Source organism: Bombina bombina, chromosome 3 (assembly GCF_027579735.1).
Source record: "Bombina bombina isolate aBomBom1 chromosome 3, aBomBom1.pri, whole genome shotgun sequence".
Classification (NCBI taxonomy): Eukaryota; Metazoa; Chordata; class Amphibia; order Anura; family Bombinatoridae; genus Bombina; species Bombina bombina.
Genome location: NC_069501.1, coordinates 120680889 through 120702497, shown reverse-complemented (window position 1 = coordinate 120702497; position 21609 = coordinate 120680889). Strand labels below are relative to the sequence as shown.

The following is a 21609-nucleotide window of genomic DNA, read 5'->3' as shown; positions in this document are numbered from 1 at the left end:
GAGCACAGAAATGGACAAAACAGAAGAGGTAGAGAAAAATCAAGTTAACAAGCTTCACATGAAGTCTTTTAAAGGGGCATAATAAGAATAGTGTTCATCAAAACCACTGTTTTTGTGCATTGTTTAGCGGGACTCTTTATTTTGCTTGTTTTTTTATATATATAATTGGATTGGTAAAGGAAGGTATTTGAGGATTATTTTCTATTTGTCCATTCTTCACTTTTATATAAAAAAAAAAAAAACAGAGCTCATTTACATCTAACTGTTCACAATGGAGGGGATTAGATACAATAATGTCCCTTGAATGCATATAAAAAATTTTGCAGTTTTGTATATGCATTTATGTAGTATGTAGATATTTTAAAATGTCATATTTAATTGCGGATATGTACTAGATAAATGAATCATCTAATAGTGTTGTAAAATGTATTGTATATGTGTATGTTTTATGTAAGTACCACCATGTAAAGAACATGAGAAAAAAAATGCATAGACTAGAATTACCAATTCATAGATCTCGTCTTCTGGTTTAGGAATATAGTGCTGTTTGTGACTGTCGGTCAGGAATTTCAGTCGCAGATAATGAGCGGTGTAGTCCAGCTGATGTGCCTGCAACAAAGAACAGAAATATTTATCATAAATGTTCTAGACAGGTTTTAAAAATCTATATCACAGCCCGTTACAAAATGACAGTTTTATTGCTAAAGGAAAATAAGTGCAGTTCATATTGAAATACAGATCTGATCAAGTCTGAAAGTCGCTTCCGATATTCCTTACAGCTTTTTTTTTTTTCCTCATTCACACAAATCACAAATTCTACCAATAATAATAAAAAAAAGTATAATCCCATAACACGTTTCAAATAAGCTTTCACATGAGCACATTTTTAAAGTGATGGCAAACTTGACATGTTTTAAAATCAGGTTCGGAATCTAAGCGATATTTTAGATGGACTTTAATTGATCGCTTCTAATTAAGATGCGCTGTGCACTTCAGAACTCATTTTTTGAGAGCTAATGGTTTGAACTGTTCTTCAAATCGATGATCTAATTACAAAAAAAGTGCCGTACAGTTTGAGTGCCGATCAGAGAACAGTAATCATAGACCAATGATGGTCTATGATTACAGCTATGTCTTGCCGAAACATGTAAGACCGGTTCTTCTACTTTTTTATCCCACCTAGATGCCCATGTACTTTTAACGTATTGAATAAAGTCTACTTGATTTTATTTTTGGAAATCTGTTTCCTGTGGATTCCTTTTTTTTTCTATGCACTTTGGAGGGAGAGGAGCCCTCCTATCCGTCTTTAACAGTATTTCCCCAGCCTTGGATCAAGTCCCTGAAAGATCGGGAAAAGGAGCTTGCACATAGCGGTCAATGAAGAGGGCGTGATAGATGTTAGCCGTGTGGATGCGGCATCTGACGTCACCCGGAATTGCTGGAGGCTTACACGCTGATGGTGAACGCCACGGAGAAGCGAATACACCGACCGAAGTGAGACCGAGCAAAACCCGAGTGTGAATGGGGTAAGGTTTGGCTATATGCCTACGGCCCCTGCCGGGTGGATGTTATACAGACTTCCTTGGAGTGGTGACTCAGTTTATACATTTACGCTACTGACTATACGCTATGTGCTCTTTATTACTTTTTGTCATTAAGCATATATGGGATATGAATTAGGATCATGCTACACATGTGATATGTGGATTATTCACTTTTTTTTCTGGCCTAGTAATGTGTTGCTGCAAGAATTTCAAGAAATAAAAGATCAACTTAAAGGGTCAGTCAACACCAGAATTTTTGTTGTTTTAAAAGATAGATAATCCCTTTATTACCCATTCCCCAGTTTTGCACAGCCAACACGGTTATATTAATATACTTTTTAGCTCTCTCTGTGATTACCTTGTATATAAGCATCTTCTGACAGCCCCCTGATCACATGACATTTTATTTGTTATCTACTGACTTTCATTTTAGCTAATTAGTGCAGTGTCTGCCACAAGTCACGGGCGTGATCACATGTTATCTATATGGTTTACCTGAACTAGTTCTCCCCTGTTGTGAAAAGCAAATAAAAAAGCATGTGATTAGAGGCGGCCTTCAAGGACTTAGAAATTATCATATGAGCCTTCCTAGGTCTAGCTTTCAACTAACAATACCAAGAGAACAAAGCAAAATTGGTGATAAAAGTAAATTGGAAAGTTGTTTAACATTACATGACACATTTGAAACATAAAAGTTTTTTTTGGACTGTCCCTTTAATATTTGTTTTCCAACCTTAGGAAAAAGTATTGGCACAAGTACCTATACAGCTATATGTCAGTTCCCAGCTACACCCTATATACTGAGTCATAAAGTTCACAAGTACTCAGCTCTATAAATTGAACAGCTGTCTACTCCCAGGAGAATTTAAATGCTATTCAAGTACTTTACCAGTCAGAAGAACAAACACTCAAGAATCAGCAGAGTTAATAGCTGCCACAATATACTTTATCTTATACAAGAAAACATTCAACTGAATAGACAAGTTAACCAAGTCTTATCTAAGGAGCATGTTTTCTATTAACTTAATAAAACAACATTTTTATTTTTTTAACTGAGCCTTAGGGACTCTAAAGTCAAAATGAAATGTTCAGTTTTCAGATAGAGCATGTAGTATTGCATTATGCATGTGTTAATTGTGCAATTCTACAGTATTTAATGATTCAGATAGAACATGCAGTTTTATGAGACTTCCCAATATACTTCCATTATTAAATTGTGCACATTTATGTATGAACACTTTGAGGCACCAGCTACCACTGAGTAGGGTTGCACTGACACAATTTTTTTTAAGACCGAGTACAAGTACCGATACTTTTTTTCAAATACTCGCTGATACCAATTACCATGTGACAGTTTCCCAAGCACAATACAGACTAATGATTTAAGATAGCTTCTTTATAATTATGAAGAACTGTAACATAAAAGATATTATGGAATAATAAAAAGAAAATTTATACTTACCTGATAAATTTGTTTCTTTTTAGACACGATGAGTCCACGGATTTCATCCTTACTTGTGGGATTTCACCTCCTGGTCAGCAGGAGGAGGCAAAGAGCACCACAGCAGAGCTGTATATATAGCTCCTCCCCTCCCTCCTACTCCAGTCATTCGACCGAAGTTAGGAAGAGAAAGGAAAAGCCAAGGTGCAGAGGTGTCTGAAGTTCACAAAAATTAATAATCTGTCTCAAAGAACAGGGCGGACCGTGGACTCATCGTGTCTAAAAAAATTTTTTATCAGGTAAGCATAAATTTTCTTTTCTTTTTAAAGACACGATGAGTCCACGGATTTCATCCTCACTTGTGGGATGCAATACCAAAGCTAGAGTACACGGATGATAAGGGAGGGACAAGACAGGGAACCTAAACGGAAGGCACCACTGTGCTTGAAGAACCTAAAAGGAAGGCACCACTGCTTGAAGACGAGGAAAAAGTATCAAATTTTGAAAATTTTGAAAAAGTGTGAAGAGAAGACCAAGTTGCAGCCTTGCAAATCTGTTCTACAGAAGCTTCATTTTTGAATGCCCATGAGGAAGCAACTAGTGGAATGAGCCGTAACTCTGTCAGGAGGCTGCTGTCCAGCAGTTTCATATGCAAAACGGATGATACTCTTCAGCCAAAAAGAAAGAGAGGTAGCCGTAGCTTTCTGACCTTAACGCTTTCCAGAGAAAACGACAAACAAAGAAGACGACTGACGAAAGTCTTTAGTCGCTTGTAAATAAAATTTCAGAGCATGGGCCACGTCCAAATTGTGCAACTAAATTCAGACTCCATGGAGGAGCAATTGGTTTAAACACAGGCCTGATTCTAAACTCTTGATTGAAGAATCTATACTAACACCTCACTTTACCTCTTCCTATCACTAACGTAGGCAAAGAGAATGACTGGAGTGGGAGGAGCTATATATAGCAGCTCTGCTGTGGTGCTCTTTGCCTCCTCCTGCTGACCAGGAGGTGAAATCCCACAAGTAAGGATGAAATCCGTGGACTCGTGTCTTTAAAAAGAAACAGTTTTATTTGCTTGTTGTCACAAAGTTGTAAAAACTCAAAGAAACTTCACAGAACATGTTTATAAATAAAAATATTAGAATTAATAATAACAATAAATAACAAATGCAAAATCACAACCAACCAAAAGTGTAATAAAGTAAAAAATATAACAGTGCACTTTTTAATCATGGGGAACAACACTATCTGCTTGATTACATTTGACTGGTAAGCTTTGCCAATGCTCTCATTATGTGTCCAACACCATTAAACTTTTGTTACCATATGCTTTGAACATAATTGTGCAAAAGATGAGAACTATCAGATTAACAATCTATCAATTAGAATAATTTTTGAAAAGTTAGTGGCAAGTTCTTTTTAAGGAACAAAAGCATTCCTGCATGTTCAGCTATAAGTCCGTTTCTACCATCAGTAAGGACGTTTGACGCTAAGCTAAACAGTCTTTCACTTTCCACACTACTGCATGGTGCAGAAAGATATTTTGGGACCATTTTAGCCAGAGCTGTTTATGAACAGCCTAGTTCTTCAGGGGTTTGTCTGAACGAGGTACAGTGATCTCTCCTAGGTAGGCTTATCTCAGACGTACAATAATACAAATAACAGCAATGTTTAGTTAAGTCTTCACTCCATCTTAAAATGAAATGGGAACATGCAGTTTGAAAAATCGCCACAAGATGGCGTATGGGTAAGACCTAAGATCTGGAGGTATCGGTTTAAGTATCGGAGCATTTGCACGAGTACAAGTAATCATGAAAATACTCGATATCGGCACTGATACAAGTATCGGTACAACCCTACCACTGAGCATATGCAAGAGTACACTGTGTACATGTAAAAAGGCTGATGGTTATCACATGATACAGGGGGCCAGCAAATTGAAGAAAAATTTGAAATTTGTAAGAAAAATCTACTGCTTATTTAAAATTCAGAGTTCTATTGCATTGTCTTTGCATTATGCACTTGTTGATTATGCAGTTCTACTATATTTTGTAAAAATGTGCCAGGCCATTCTGCATTTGACTTATTTTTTTTCTCTCATGTGACCAGGAGATCATTTGGTTACAAAGATATTCAGATTTTATGTTCTTCTAAAATTATAGTAGTTCAATTTTAAATGTAGCTGCCATGTTGTGTGCCGTGTTTCAAACGATCATTTTGCTTGTCAGGGTAAACTGGATGTATTTATTTAAAGGGACAGCCAAGTCAAAATTCAACTTTCATGACTCAGACAGAGCACACAATTTTAATTAACTTTCCAATTCACTTCCATTATCTAAATATGCATAATCATTTTATAAAAAAAAGCAGAAATCTGAGCACTCGGGGGCAAGTTAAAATCCAAGAAAAAGCTTTATTAGGGAGTAAGTAAAAACTGCAGCTCAATGCAGGTGAACAAGGATAGCAATCCTGACGAGTTTCGCGCCCCCTAGTGGCGCTTAGTCATAGGAACAAATGCTAAAGGTGTCTTTAGTGTACTTAAAGGGATTGCTGTCCAATCACTGACCTATAATGGGTGTAATCGGACGCCACCCCAAAAGGAATACTGACAGCACATAAGAAATATTTAAAATACAATGTAAATGATAAAAATGAAGGTACAAAAATCCTTGAATGCAAACTAACAGGCTGGTAAAATGGGAAACACATAAAGTATAAAGAATATGTTTTTTTATGTTTATATATGTGTCCTTTATGTCTTACGAGTTACCTTAATAACGTTTGTAAAAAAAATCCCTAGTTGACAATATATTAGACAAATCCATAGCTACCAATTAAACCTAGGACGATATGTATATATAATGCTTATAAACATGAAGGCATGATGGCAATATTAAGACATTAAGAAAAAAGGTTTATATAAAATTATGTGTTTGATAAATCAGTGTAGAAATTTTAATAATATTAGAGAATAATGTTGTTAGATAATATGCTGTTAACAATAATAAGGGCAGTAATCTGGACAAGGATGTGATAAACATTGCTGTATGCATGTTATTGGATATGAATCAAAACAAGAAAATGCATTAATCTATGAAATAAGAAATATCCCATTCCAGATTAATACCCTTAGGATGTCTAGTTTCCAACTTTAGAATCAAGAATAGCTCCCTTTTTGTAAGAAGTTTGTGTCTATCTCCTCCTCTGGTAGGTTTGTGTACCACCTCAATGATCTGCGCTCCAAAACTGGGAACGCCAGTTAGGTGCAGCCCATTGAAGTGTTTGGCGACCGCTGAGTTTTTATTAAAATTCTCAACGTCTTTCAGGTGCTCCCTGACCCTATCTCGGAATTCACGGGAAGTTTGGCCTACATACTGTTGTTGGCAAAGATTGCAATTAAGTACATACACAACCCATTTGGTTCTACAAGTAGCATAGAAATGGATTTCAAATGATTTCAACGTGCTATTAGGATAAAAATGATTGCCGATAATAATAGATTTGCAGGCTTTGCAGTTGAAATTATGACATTTGAAATTACCTCTTCTATTGCTGTGTAACCAAGTTGAGGAAGTAGGATTAGTTGTTTGTATCATACTGGGAGCTAATCTGGAGCCCAGGGTTTCCGGCTTTCTCGAAAACAAATTTAAAGTTGATCAATGAATTTGATATTAAGGGGTCATTGTTAAGTAGTGGCATGTGTTTCTTTAGGATTTTGACTACTTCACTGTACTGGTTAGAGAATGGGGTACTAAACACTACTGAGTTTTCTGAGAATGTTTTATGAGGTCTTTTTGGTTTTGCTATGCAATCTACCTTGGCCTCTTGCTGTGCTCTTTCCAGGAGACTCGAGTCATATCCTCTGCCTAACAATCTATTTTTTAAGTCATTAGATTGGTTAGAATAAATCTCATCACTGTTGGTGTTTCTCTTAAGTCTTAAAAATTGGCTTTTTGGAATTGATTTCAGGAGATGGGGAGGATGAGCTGATTGGGCATGTAGGATGGTGTTGCCCGCAGTAGGTTTTCTATAAGTGCTTGATACAATAATTCCATCATCTACCACTCCTTCTAATGTCAAGTCCAAAAAGTTAACTATAGAGGGGTTAGATTCACCAGTGAATTTCAATAGGCTAGTGTTAGTGTTTAAATATTCCAAAAAACAAGCAAGTGAGAAACTCCCTTGTCCCCTATTTTCAATTATGAAAATCATATCATCGATGAATCTGTTGTAAAAAATGATGTCATGTATGAATAAGTTTTGATAAGAATAGATATGTTGGAGTTCCCACCAACCCACATATAAATTGGCATACGAGGGGGCGAATTTCGCCCCCATTGCCGTTCCACAAAGTTGGAGGTAAAACTCTTTATCAAAAATAAAATAATTGTGGGTTAGTAGGAACTCCAAGCAATCACAGATAAAGATTTTCTCTTCTTGTTTGTAGGCAGTGTCTCTATCCATGAACCATTTTATGGCTCTGACTCCCTGATGTTGGGTCTGAAGGCAGTTTGCGATAGATGGATGTGTTCGCAAGTTGTCTATTGGCCTCTGTTAGGTAAGAGCTTTTGTTCATAAGAACAATAGCGCCACCCTTATCAGCATTTATCAAGACCAAATTTTTATTGAGCTGTAGTTTTTTTAGGGCAGTAGATTCTTTATGTGTCAAATTGGTATGGTAATGATGTTTTTTATCTTTTGTTCTATTAGCCAATTCTAACAGATCTCTTTCAACACTTTGTTGAAAGGCATTAATATATGGCCCTCTAACTTGTATGGGATAAAAATCCCTATTTTTTGTTATAGGAGGAGTTATGAAGTGCGTTCCGAGACCATTGAATTGATCCCCACTGCAAGATAAGTCTCTCATAACCTCCAGAGTGCAACAATCTTTGAAATCTTTCAGTTGTTGATGCTGGCCCAAAGATGGATTGTGCTCCTGATTGATGTTAGTTTGGCTGTTCTCATCCGAAGGTTTGTCAAAGAAGAATTTTTTAAGCGTTAATTTTCAGACAAATTTATTAACGTCCAAGATGGTCTCAAAGACTGAGAACTTGTTTGATGGAGCAAAGCCTAGTCCTCTTTGCAGGAGCGATCTTTCTTCATCTGTTAGTTGGTAATCCAAGAGATTGACAATGTTCAAATTGTTATCTGTTATTTCCTGTTCTTGCGTGTGGATTTTTTGCCGACTGTTCCGCCTTTTGGATCTTCTTGTCCTACGCCTAAAGGGCCACTCTTCTTGGCAATAGTTGGTAATGTATTTGTTGGTGTTTCTTCATCTGAATCCGCCATGGAGGAAGCTAAGGTAGAGCCGCTTTCAGGTGCCGAGGAGCTGATGGAATTGGATTCCTGTTCAGAGGATTCCTGTTCTGTAGAAGAAAAAGACACTTTCTTTTCCTTATTTTTTTGCTTATTTTTTAGTATAGACTTTGGAGTGCCTTTATCTTTAACTTCTTTCCTTTGTCCTGTTTGGCGCCTGTATCTTCTATTGCCATATTGAGGCCAAAAATAAACTTGGTTGTTCTCATAATCTTTGCGGTCTCTATCGAACTTATTCCTTTTGAACTCAGCCAATTCAGCATCCAACTTTTGTATGTGTTCCTTCATTTGAACCTTTAAATTGGTGTAAGCTTCATTATTTTTATGGCTCTTGAGTGCAATCTTATCAGTTAAGATGGTATCTTTTAGTTTATCCCTTCTTTGCTTGTCTTTGATGAGAATTTTTATGAGAGTATTAGAGCAGAGGGTAAGGGTGTCATTCCACTCATCTATGAGGTCCTGATCTTCCAGCTGGTATGCTGGAAATTTTCTTAGTCGCAGGCCTCTTCCATTATCTAAATATGCATAATCATTTTATATGCAAACTTTTTAAGACACCAGCTCCTACTGAGCATGTGCAAGATTCACATGATATACATATATGCATGTTGTGATTGGCTGATGGCTGTCACATGATGCATTAGGAAGGAAAATGTAAATAACTGACATTTCTCAGAAAACAAAATCTACTACTCATTTGAAATTCAAAGTAAATGATTTTGCATTGTCACTTTATTATTCATTTATTGCTTATGCAATACTACTGTGTTTAATGTTCCTTTAAGGGACAGTTTACTCAAAAAATGATCCCCTTTAATTTGATCCTAATGATCCACTTTACCTGCTGGAGTGTATTAAAATGTTTACAAGTATTTTCATTACCCTTATATTGGCATTTAAAATAGTTTATTTAGCCTGTGGTATCCCCACCCATCCTGAAAGTTTTTGGCCTCAAGGCCAAGCTGTATAAACATAGTCAGTAGAAGAAATTACACTCCCAGTGGGTTATAGAAGATAAGGTAAAAAATGTTTAATTTTCCATTGTTCTCTCCAAGTATTGGTGATTGTTTTATGGACAGGTATAAGATAAAGAAGCAGATATATGTACACAATGTGATAAAGTAATAAGATCTGATTATACCTACAGATATAAGATAAAGAAGCAGGTATATGTACACAATGTGATAAAGTAATGAGATCTGATTATACCTTCAGATATAAGATAAAGAAGCATGTATATGTACACAATGTGATAAAGTAATGAGATCTGATGATACCTACAGATATAAGATAAAGAAGCATGTATATGTACACAATATGATAAAGTAATGAGATCTGATGATACCTACAGATATAAGATAAAGAAGCATGTATATGTACACAATATGATAAAGTAATGAGATCTGATGATACCTACAGATATAAGATAAAGCAGCAAGTATATGTACACAATGTGATAAAGTAATGAGATCTGATTATACCTACAGATATAAGATAAAGAAGCATGTATATGTACACAATGTGATAAAGTAATGAGATCTGATTATACCTACAGATATAAGATAAAGAAGCATGTATATGTACACAATGTGATAAAGTAGTGAGATCTGATTATACCTACAGATATAAGATAAAGAAGCATGTATATCTACACAATGTGATAAAGTAATGAGATCTGATTATACCTACAGATATAAGATAAAGAAGCAGGTATATGTACACAATGTGATAAAGTAATGAGATCTGATTATACCTACAGATATATGATAAAGAAGCAGGTATATGTACACAATGTGATAAAGTAATGAGATCTGATTATACCTACAGATATAAGATAAAGAAGCAGTTATATGTACACAATGTGATAAAGTAATGAGATCTGATTATACCTACAGATATAAGATAAAGAAGCATGTATATGTACACAATGTGATAAAGTAATGAGATCTGATTATACCTACAGATATAAGATAAAGAAGCAGTTATATGTACACAATGTGATAAAGTAATGAGATCTGATTATACCTACAGATATAAGATAAAGAAGCAAGTATATGTACACAATGTGATAAAGTAATGAGATCTGATTATACCTACAGATATAAGATAAAGAAGCATGTATATGTACACAATGTGATAAAGTAATGAGATCTGATTACACCTACAGATATAAGATAAAGAAGCATGTATATGTACACAATGTGATAAAGTAATGAGATCTGATTATACCTACAGATATATGATAAAGAAGCAGGTATATGTACACAATGTGATAAAGTAATTAAATCTGATTATACCTACAGATATAAGATAAAGAAGCAGTTATATGTACACAATGTGATAAAGAAATGAGATCTGATTATACCTACAGATATAAGATAAAGAAGCAGTTATATGTACACAATGTGATACAGTAATGAGATCTGATTATACCTACAGATATAAGATAAATAAGCAGGTATATGTACACAATGTGATAAAGTAATGAGATCTGATTATACCTACAGATATAATATAAAGAAGCAGGTATATGTACACAATGTGATAAAGTAATGAGATCTGATTATACCTACAGATATAATATAAAGAAGCAGGTATATGAACACAAGGTGATAAAGTAATGAGATCTGATTATACCTACAGATATAATATAAAGAAGCAGTTATATGTACACAAGGTGATAAAGTAATGAGATCTGATTATACCTACAGATATCAGATAAAGAAGCAGGTATATGTACACAATGTGATAAAGTAATGAGATCTGATTATACATACAGATATAAGATAAAGAAGCAGTTATATGTACACAAGGTGATAAAGTAATGAGATCTGATTATACCTACAGATATCAGATAAAGAAGCAGGTATATGTACACAATGTGATAAAGTAATGAGATCTGATTATACCTACAGATATAAGATAAAGAAGCAGTTATATGTACACAAGGTGATAAAGTAATGAGATCTGATTATACCTTTAGATATAAGATAAAGAAGCATGTATATGTACACAATGTGATAAAGTAATGATATCTGATTATACCTATAGATATAAGATAAAGAAGCATGTATATGTACACAATGTGATAAAGTAATGAGATCTGATTATACCTACAGATATAAGATAAAGACACATGTATATGTACACAATGTGATAAAGTAATGAGATCTGATTATACCTACAGATATAATATAAAGAAGCATGTATATGTACACAATGTGATAAAGTAATGAGATCTGATTATACCTACAGATATAAGATAAAGAAGCAGTTATATGTACACAATGTGATAAAATGGGTTGAGCTTGTAGGTATAATCAGATCTCATTACTTTATTAGGTTGTGGCTTCAAAACACAAAATCAGCTAATTTATATACACAAAGGAAAAACTATTGTATAGTATTACTGTCCCTTTAAGTTTAAAGCATTAGCAAGTATCTACCAATTATTATTATAGCACTTCTTCCTCAAGAAAAATACATTTATATATTCTCCTAATAAATTTAAAGACATAAACACTCTTAACAGGTCTATCACGCCTATAACACGTGCTAAGCTTGTTTGTGCATAAATAAATAAACCGTTGCTGAAGCTGACAGGATGTGCAACCGATGGACAGAGGAAAAACCTATGGAGAATAAAAACTATTTTCTTCTGCAGTAAGATGCAAAGCCTGACTTGTGTTCCAGTCGCTAAACACTAAAGGGACTATCAGGATTCAGATAGAGCAAGTGATTTTAAACAACTTTCTATTTACTTCTATTATCAAATCTCCTACATTCTCTTGGTATCCTGGGTTAAAAAGCAGGGACGTAAGCTCAGGAGTGTGCACGTGTCTGGAGCACTACATGGCAGCAGTTCTGCAAGAATGTTATCCATTGGCAAGAGCACTAAATGGCAGCACTAGTTCCTGCCATGTAGTGCTCCAGGTGAAGAATACCATGGCAACAAAGAAAATTTGATAATAGAAGTAAACTGGAAACTTATTTTTAAAATTGTTTTCTCTGTCTGTATCACAAAAGAAAATGTTTGGGTTTCATATCCCTTTAAGATCACATTTCTGTGCCTCTCAAGGAGCTGGCACCCACATACTCGCATATACCTTGCATATAACGTCCAATGCGTCCTTGGCGGTGTCTTCGGGGTGAATCACCATGAGCACGGGCTGATCATTAGGCAGACACACCCACGAGGGCGTTAGGTATTCGTGCACCCAGAGGTCAGTTTCAGGGTTGTGCGGAAGGACGGCTACAATTTCTACTTCTTTTTCTTTCTGTTAGTAGTAAGAAACATAGGGCACAATGTCAGATTTAACGCCATGGATACATTATATCAAATTAATTCACTGACATGAGCCTAGTTATAATGCAGTGATTCATTATTGCAAAGGCAGACAAAGAGTTAAATAGAACTGTAGGAGTTAAATCCTAATAAGGTTTTATTCATGTGTAATGTCATTTATTATCTAGTGGCCTGAAAAGCTCTGGCTTCTGAATTACAAAATGTTAAGTCTTTAAAAGAAAACTACAACCATTTATTTTTCTTTCATGATTCACAGCTGGAGAAGGTAAAGTACTTTACAATTTACTTCTATTATCTAATTCGCTTCATTCTCTTGCTATCATTTATTGAAAAGCATACCTAGGTAGGCTCAGGAGCTGAGAGCTAGCTGCCAATTGGTGGCTGCTAGCTCCCAGTAGGGTATAACAAGAATGAAGCGAAATTGATAACAGAAGTAAATGGGAAAGTTGCTTTAATGTCTGAATCATTAAAGATTGGTTTTCATTTTTTTTCTATTGCCTTGTAAGGGGTTAATACAACCCCATGTGAATTCAGGATATAACCAAATGGTGTAGCCTTTGAAGCCAGTATTGTGATAATCCTGATCAAAGCTAAAACCTGGGTCCCCCTATCTCTAGATTTCACACCGCCCAATTGTTTTTATGGTTTAAAAAAAGCTGGGGGCTGTGATTCTCCCAGCCAGCCCCCTACTGGAAGCCAGAACTCCCTATCCACAATATTTAGCAATATGAATTATGCCCTTCTTCCCAGAATACATCTGCAGTGTCTAATTACCCCTGGGGGACGGTGGGTCATGTGACCTGGACAGTCTATAAAATGTGTGATTGTAACACAAGCAGACTTTATTACATTATACACTAGATATTTCTTTGCATAAATGTTTTGTAGATGATCCATTTATATAGCCCATACAGGTTTTCTTTTTTTTTTATGTATAGTTTTGCTTATTTTTAAATAACATTGTGCTGATTTTCAGACTCCTAACCAAGCCCCAAAGTTTTATATGTATACTGATGTCTATCTACCCTAGCTTGCTCCCAGGGGAGGGGTGTCTGTTCTTTTTGCTTTCCAGACAAATGGTATCAACAGTGCTACCCTGAGAGCTTCTACGTAAGTTTTTAAAAGGTTATATACTAGATTTTTAGATCAGTATCTGTGCATATTATGCTTTATAGTATTCTCTATTACATGCAGTTATATGAAAATTGGTGTATACTGTCCCTTTAAGGGATATACCAACTGAAAGAATAAGTGGGAGTCTCCACAGATTTCATTTTAAATTGTAAGTTAAAGGGACACTAAACCCAATTTTTTTTCTTTCATGATTCAGCTACAGCCCTGCAAATTTAAGCAACTTTCTAATTTACTCCTATTATCAATTTTTCTTTGTTCTCTTGTTATTTTTATTTAAAAAGCAGGAATGTAAAGCTTAGGAGCCGACCCATCTTTGGTTCAGCACCCTGGATAGTGCTTGCTTATTACATTTAGCCACCAATAAGCAAGCGTAACCCAGGTTCTGAAAAAAAATGGGCTGGCTCCTAAGCTTTACATTCCTGCTTTTTAAATAAAAAATATCAAGAGAACGAAGAAAATTTGATAATAAGAGTAAATGAGCAAGCTGCCTAAAACTGCATGTGCTATCTGAATCATGAAATAATAAATTGGGTTTAGTGTCCCTATAATGCTTTCTGTGTATTGTGATCCTTTTTATAACAGCTGATTTTAATTGTCTATTGTTTCATTTCTCTTTTATATGGCTTCCAATTTAATGTATTTCTTTTTAATCTTTTTATGCACAGTGAACCCTTTTTTCAAAATAAACTATAAATTTAATCAGATCCACCTTTGTGTTCTAGAAAGTGAACTTGGGAATAACGTTACCAAAGTATTCTTTTTAGACTTTTTTTTTTTTAGGTGTTAATGCGACTGTAAAAAAGCCCTGAGTAATACGTTTTTGGGTGGTGGCAGCAAATTTTCATGTTTCACTGAAGTGTAGGTAGGATTTGGGGATTAATGTGGGTTGGCTCAAATGCCCTCCTAAGTATTTGTGATAAGGCAGCTGGAGACCCTGTGAGGTTAACCCTTTAATGACTGCACTCTCCCCACTGTCACAGTTGGACAAGTAGTTCTGTGTGTGGCAGATTGGAGGAAGAGTCTGGTTATAGCCCTGCCTGGAATAAATAGACTGTTAAGTTTAGTTAACCCTGTGTTGTATACTAGTGATACTGGTTATAGTGAAGGGTTTTAAGAGTAATTAGCCCCTTGTTATACTTGTCCCCTTAGAGCCTCACGGGCAGAGGTGGTATTGGTATAGTGGTATGCCCCTGTCCGTGACAGTGTCCCTTTAAGTATTTCTGTAGCAAAATAAAAAGCTTATGTCCTTTTCAGTATATACAACATAAGCTAAAGGGAACACAAGTGACAGTTTATCTCCAGTCACACTGCGTATATCTTCTTGCTATGGCAATGGATGTGTACAATTAGTAAATATCTGACAATAAATAAGGTCACACCTGTCAGTCTAATGCAGCGCATAAACAAAGACACCAGGACCCTGTTAATATTTTACAATAAATATAATTAGGAATAATAATATAATAGGATTATAATATAATAGGAATTTTCTTCATTTTATGGTTGTGGTTTCCCTATTCCTGCATTCATTATTTTATGACAACAATTCAATAAACATTTGAACTGAGAGCGGAACAAACTAACCTTCAGCATAGCTTCTTGATTATCTGAAAGTTGCTTCCCCATTGACCTTGCTGAGTTAGCATATACAGCCAATTATATGATGCAGACAAGTTATTTATGATGTATACAAAGACCTAGAGTGCTTGAAAGGGGTATCCTGCTCTAGTTTCTATAACTGGTAAATGTTAATATTGAAGTTATTTAGGCTGTTGTGTAAATACTTAGATAGATTTATATATATATATATATATACATATATATATATATATACATATATATATATATATATATATACATACATATATATATATATATATATATATATATATATACACATATACACATATACACACACACACACAGTGGGGCAAAAAAGTATTTAGTCAGCCACCAATTGTGCAAGTTCTCCCACTTAAGAAGATGAGAGTGGCCTGTAATTTAGGTATACCTCAACTATGAGAGACAAAATGTGGAAACAAATCCAGACAATCACATTGTCTGATTTGGAAAGAATTTATTTGCATATTATGGTGGAAAATAAGTATTTGGTCAATATAAAAAGTTCATCTCAATACTTTGTTATATATCCTTTGTTGGCAATGACAGAGGTCAAACGTTTTCTGTAAGTCTTCACAAGGTTGTCACACACTGTTGCTGGTATGTTGGCCCATTCCTGCATGCAGATCTCCTCTAGAGCAGTGATGTTTTGGGGCTGTCGCTGGGCAACACAGACTTTCAACTCCCTCCAAAGGTTTTCTATGGGGTTGAGATCTGGAGACTGGCTAGGCCACTCCAGGACCTTGAAATGCTTCTTACGAAGCCACTCCTTTGTTGCCCGGGCGTTGTGTTTGGGATCATTGTCATGCTGAAAGACCCAGCCACGTTTCATCTTCAATGCCCTTGCTGATGGAAGGAGGTTTGCACTCAAAATCTCACGATACATGGCCCCATTCATTCTTTCATGTACACGGATCAGTCGTCTTGTTCCCTTTGCAGAGAAACAGCCCCAAAGCATGATGTTGCCACCCCCATGCTTCACAGTAGGTATGGTGTTCTTTGGTTGCAACTCAGCATTCTCTCTCCTCCAAACACGACGAGTTGTGTTTCTACCAGTTCTACTTTGGTTTCATCTGACCATATGACATTCTCCCAATCCACTACTGGATCATCCAAATGCTCTCTAGCATACTTCAGACAGGCCCGGACATGTACTGGCTTAAGTAGGGGGACACGTCTGGCACTGCAGGATCTGTGTCCCTGGTGGCGTAGTATGTTACTGATGGTAGCCTTTGTTACGTTGGTCCCAGCTCTCTGCAGGTCATTCACTAGGTCCTCCCCGTGTGGTTCTGGGATGTTTGCTCACCGTTCTTGTGATCATTTTGACCCCACGGGGTGAGATCTTTTGCGTGGAGCCCCAGATCGAGGGAGATTATCAGTGGTCTTGTATGTCTTCCATTTTCTAATTATTGCTCCCACAGTTGATTTCTTCACACCAAGCTGCTTGTCTATTGCAGATTCAGTCTTCCCAGCCTGGTGCAGGTCTAAAATTTTGTTTCTGGTGTCCTTCGACAGCTCTTTGGACTTCACCATAGTGGAGTTTGGAGTGTGACTGTTTGAGGTTGTGGACAGGTGTCTTTTATACTGATAACAAGTTCAAACAGGTGCCATTAATACAGGTAATGGGTGGAGGACAGAGGAGCCTCTTAAAGAAGAAGATACAGATCTGTGAGAGCCAGAAATCTTGCTTGTTTGTAGGTGACCAAATACTTATTTTCCACCATAATATGCAAAAAAATTCTTTCCAAATTAGACAATGTGATTGTCTGGATTTGTTTCCACATTTTGTCTCTCATAGTTGAGGTATACCTATGATGAAAATTACAGGTCTCTCTCATCTTCTTAAGTGGGAGAACTTGCACAATTGGTGGCTGACTAAATACTTTTTTGCCCCACTGTGTGTATATATGTGTATATATATATATATATATATATATATATATATATATATATATATATATATATATATATATATATATATACACACATACACACTGCTTTTTTTAAATTAAAAAAAATCATGAAATCAGTGGACCTTTTTGGTCAAATTACCTTGTCTTCTGACATAGTCTCGTCAAATATACCTTCCAGTGACTTTTTGACAGATTCTGACCCATCGTTGAAAACCTATCAAGGAAAGAAAAAATGGGTTTAATTGTACTATATTAGCAACTTGTATGTTTTTTTTATTAATGATATTCTATAGGTAAATTTAGCCAAAGAATCAAACTTTCCAAACTCGAAATATACAAAATGAAAATAATGCTCATGTTACGTAAAAAGAAAGATGACAAAATGACCTGGCATTTTAAGTAACAATCTGAGTTACAAATTAATGTTCTCTACAAAGTAAAACATCTTTAATGTGTCAGTCTCTCAGCAAATAAACATCAAAATTAAATAGCAACATTTGACATATCTGTACAGGAATGTGCATTATTTTTAGACTGGAGAGGGGGTATCAGGAAAACACATTTAAGTTTTTATGTGAAATACTTAAATATAACTTCAGAAAATTAACACCTATCCGTGACATACCTGATGCCCAAACAAGAATGGCACTGTGTGTATCTTATGCTTGATAACGAACCCAGGATAGCACTGAACCTATACCATGACTGGTGAAAAGCCAGGATAGCACTGAACCTATACCATGCCTGGTGAAAAGCCAGGATAGCACTGAACCTATACCATGCCTGGTGAAAAGCCAGGATAGCACTGAACCTATACCATGCCTGGTGAAAAGCCAGGATAGAACTGAACCTATACCATGCCTGGTGAAAAGCCAGGATAGCACTGAAGCTATACCATATTCCTGGTGAAAAGCCAGGATAGCACTGAAGCTATACCATATTCCTGGTGAAAAGCCAGGATAGAACTGAAGCTATACCATATTCCTGGTGAAAAGCCAGGATAGAACTGAAGCTATACCATATTCCTGGTGAAAAGCCAGGATAGAACTGAACCTATACCATGCCTGGTGAAAAGCCAGGATAGCACTGAACCTATACCATGCCTGGTGAAAAGCCAGGATAGCACTGAACCTATACCATGCCTGGTGAAAAGCCAGGATAGAACTGAACCTATACCATGCCTGGTGAAAAGCCAGGATAGCACTGAACCTATACCATATTCCTGGTGAAAAGCCAGGATAGCACTGAACCTATACCATGCCTGGTGAAAAGCCAGGATAGAACTGAACCTATACCATGCCTGGTGAAAAGCCAGGATAGAACTGAACCTATACCATGCCTGGTGAAAAGCCAGGATAGCACTGAACCTATACCATGCCTGGTGAAAACCCAGGATAGCACTGAAGCTATACCATATTGCTGGTGAAAAGCAAGGATAGCACTGAACCTATACCATGCCTGGTGAAAAGCCAGGATAGCACTGAAGCTATACCATATTCCTGGTGAAAAGCCAGGATAGAACTGAACCTGTACCATGCCTGGTGAAAAGCCAGGATAGCACTGAACCTATACCATGCCTGGTGAAAACCCAGTATAGCATTGAAGCTATACCATGATGGTGAAAATCCAGGATAGAACTGAACTCCAGATATATCAGGGAAATGCTCAACATTATCTCTGACAGGACAGTAGAGCAGCAATCCCTGACATGTATGGTGCCAACCCACTTTGCCTATCCCTGATATATTTGGCGCAGAATCTAGGACAGCATTATGTATTTCCCAGATTTGCCAGGTGAACCAACCTAAAACAGCACGGTTTCTATAACCGACAAGCCTAGTGCCCACCCCAGGATAGTACTGTGCCAAAAACCTAAATATAATTTGCTTCATATTCAGAAAAGTACTGTGTCTATCCCTGACATGCCTGGTGCCTCAATAAATAGAGGACGGTACTGTACTTATTTTGTGCCTATCCCTGACATGCCTGGTGCCAAACCAAGATAGCACTGTACCTGTGCCAAACCAATATAGCAATGTCCCTATCCCTCACATGCCTGGGGCTAAACTAAGATAGCACTGTGCCTATTCCTCACATGGTTGGTGCCAAACCAAGATAGATAGCACTGTGCCTATCCCTCAAATGGCTGGTGCCAAACCAAGATAGCACTGTGCCTATTCCTCACATGGTTGGTGCCAAACCAAGATAGATAGCACTGTGCCTATCCCTCAAATGGCTGGTGCCAAACCAAGATAGCACTGTGCCTATCCCTTACATAACTGGTGCTAAAGCAAGATCGCATGGTGCCTATCCCTTACATGACTGGTGCTAAAGCAAGATCGCACTGTGCTTATCCCTCACATGTCTGGTGTCTAATCCAAGAAAGCACTATGTCTATTCCTGACACGCCTTATGCCAACCTAAGATCCTACTGCTCCTATCCATTAAATGGACCTGACATACTTTCAAAATTAATGTCACACTGCTGAATTATTTCAACGTACCTCTGAGACACTAAGTATCACCTTAATATAATACAGCCAGACAATCATGGAAATACTAAAAATTTAAGGCGCTGATATAGGTAATACTATACAATGTGTATTAGTAAAAAAACCTTTTGAAGATAAAAGTGATTATAATAAACAAAAAGCACCTTAAAGGGACACTGAACCCAATTTTTTTCTTTTGTGATTCAGATAGAGCATACAATTTTAAGCAGCTTTCTAATTTACTCCCTTTATCAATTTTTTTTTATTCTCTTGATATCTTTATTTGAAAAGCAAGAATTAAAGTTTAGATGCCGGCTTATTTTTGTGTGAACAACCTGGGTTGTTCTTGCCGATTGGTGGATAAATTCACCCACCAATAAACAAGTGCTGTCCAGTGTCCTGAACCAAACATTGTCTGGCTTCTTAGCTTAGATGCCTTCTTTTTCAAATAAAGATAGCAAGAGAACGAAGAAAACTTGATAATAGGAGTAAATTAGAAAGTTGCTTAAAATTGCATGCTCTATCTGCATCGAGAAAGAAAAAAATTGGGTTCAGCGTCCCTTTAAGCAATTTAGGAGCTTATATTTCTGTGCGAGATCCACGGCAGCTGATAGTGACATCCCAGGGTGTGACAGTCTCATAATTGAGCATCACTGCCTTACTTTATATCTACACCACTACTTCTGCTTGCAGGTACAACATATCAATCACTCTTTAAATAAACCATATGTGTCATTGAAAATACATCAAGAATATAAACTCTTCAGTATTCAGAATTGACACATACCTGATTAATGCTAGGCCTTCCATGTTTCTTCTTAGATGATGTGTCAAGACCCCACAGAGAAGAAAACCTGCTTCTCCTCTTGCTTGCAGACCGAGACATTGCTTGTGTGCGTCTCCTCACTCCAGACTCTCCAGTGCGAGCTGCCACCTAGAAAATGCAACGCAAAATCTTTAATAGAAAATTAGAAATATGTCCCTCAAATAAAAACTCACACAAATCATATAAATATAGGTTGAGGTGGACAAAATGTAGGCAGCAAAAATATTGAAGTGCAAACCACAAACTTTTTTAGGAGCCAGACAAGGGCAAATGCATCCAGGTATATGCAGATCAATAGGAGCCAGAAGATATGGGTCCAGGGATTAGTAAAGCCTTGAAATAGACCATAAATCTGTGTACTTTGTAATTATGGTTAATTTTATCTTTCACCTTGTTGAGAAATCTCCTGAAAGGTTTACATTACATAGAAACATAGAATTTGACGGTAGATAAGAGCCAAAAAGGCCCATCAAGTCTACACATATTACGTTACGTTTTCCTTAGGATAGCCTTATGCATGTCCCAGGCATTTTTGAATTCCTTTACAGTATTTGTGTTTACCATCTCAAATGAACGTTTATTCCATGAATCCACCACCCGTTCTGTAAAAAAATGCTTCCTCAAATTTCTCCTGAACCTGCTACCCTCTAACTTTAGGTTTTGGCACTTATTTTTTTGTGAAAAATGCTTTCTGCTTCTATTTTATTAAGTCCCTTCATATATTTGAAGGTTTCTATCATGTCACCTATTTCCCTTCTATCCTCTAAACTATACATATTTAGGTCATAGAGTCTTTCTTTGTACGTTTAATATTTTAGACCATGTACCATTTTAGTAGCCCTCCTTTGGACAACTTCTAGTTTATTTATATCTTTCTGAAGATATGTTCTCCAGAACTGTACACAGTATTCCAGATTTGGTCTAACTAATGATCTGTAAAGTGGCATAAGAACCTTGCTATTTCTGCTACTAATACCTCTTCCAATGCAACCAAGTATATGACTGGCCTTA

The 21609-nt window shown here is 36.4% G+C and overlaps 1 protein-coding gene across 3 annotated transcripts in view; it reads right to left on the bottom strand.

Annotated features, from left to right (window-relative positions):
• Nucleotides 1-21609, bottom strand: part of TIAM1 (TIAM Rac1 associated GEF 1) — an 873661-nt gene that overhangs the window by 157394 nt on the left and 694658 nt on the right. For all 3 annotated transcript variants that reach the window (XM_053705978.1, XM_053705976.1, XM_053705979.1), the window contains 4 exons: nt 20560-20706; nt 17420-17494; nt 12414-12584; nt 505-609 (listed from right to left, as the gene is read on the bottom strand). In XM_053705978.1, the coding sequence (XP_053561953.1) occupies nt 505-609; nt 12414-12584; nt 17420-17494; nt 20560-20706 (498 nt within the window). The remainder of the gene's footprint in view (nt 1-504; nt 610-12413; nt 12585-17419; nt 17495-20559; nt 20707-21609) is intronic.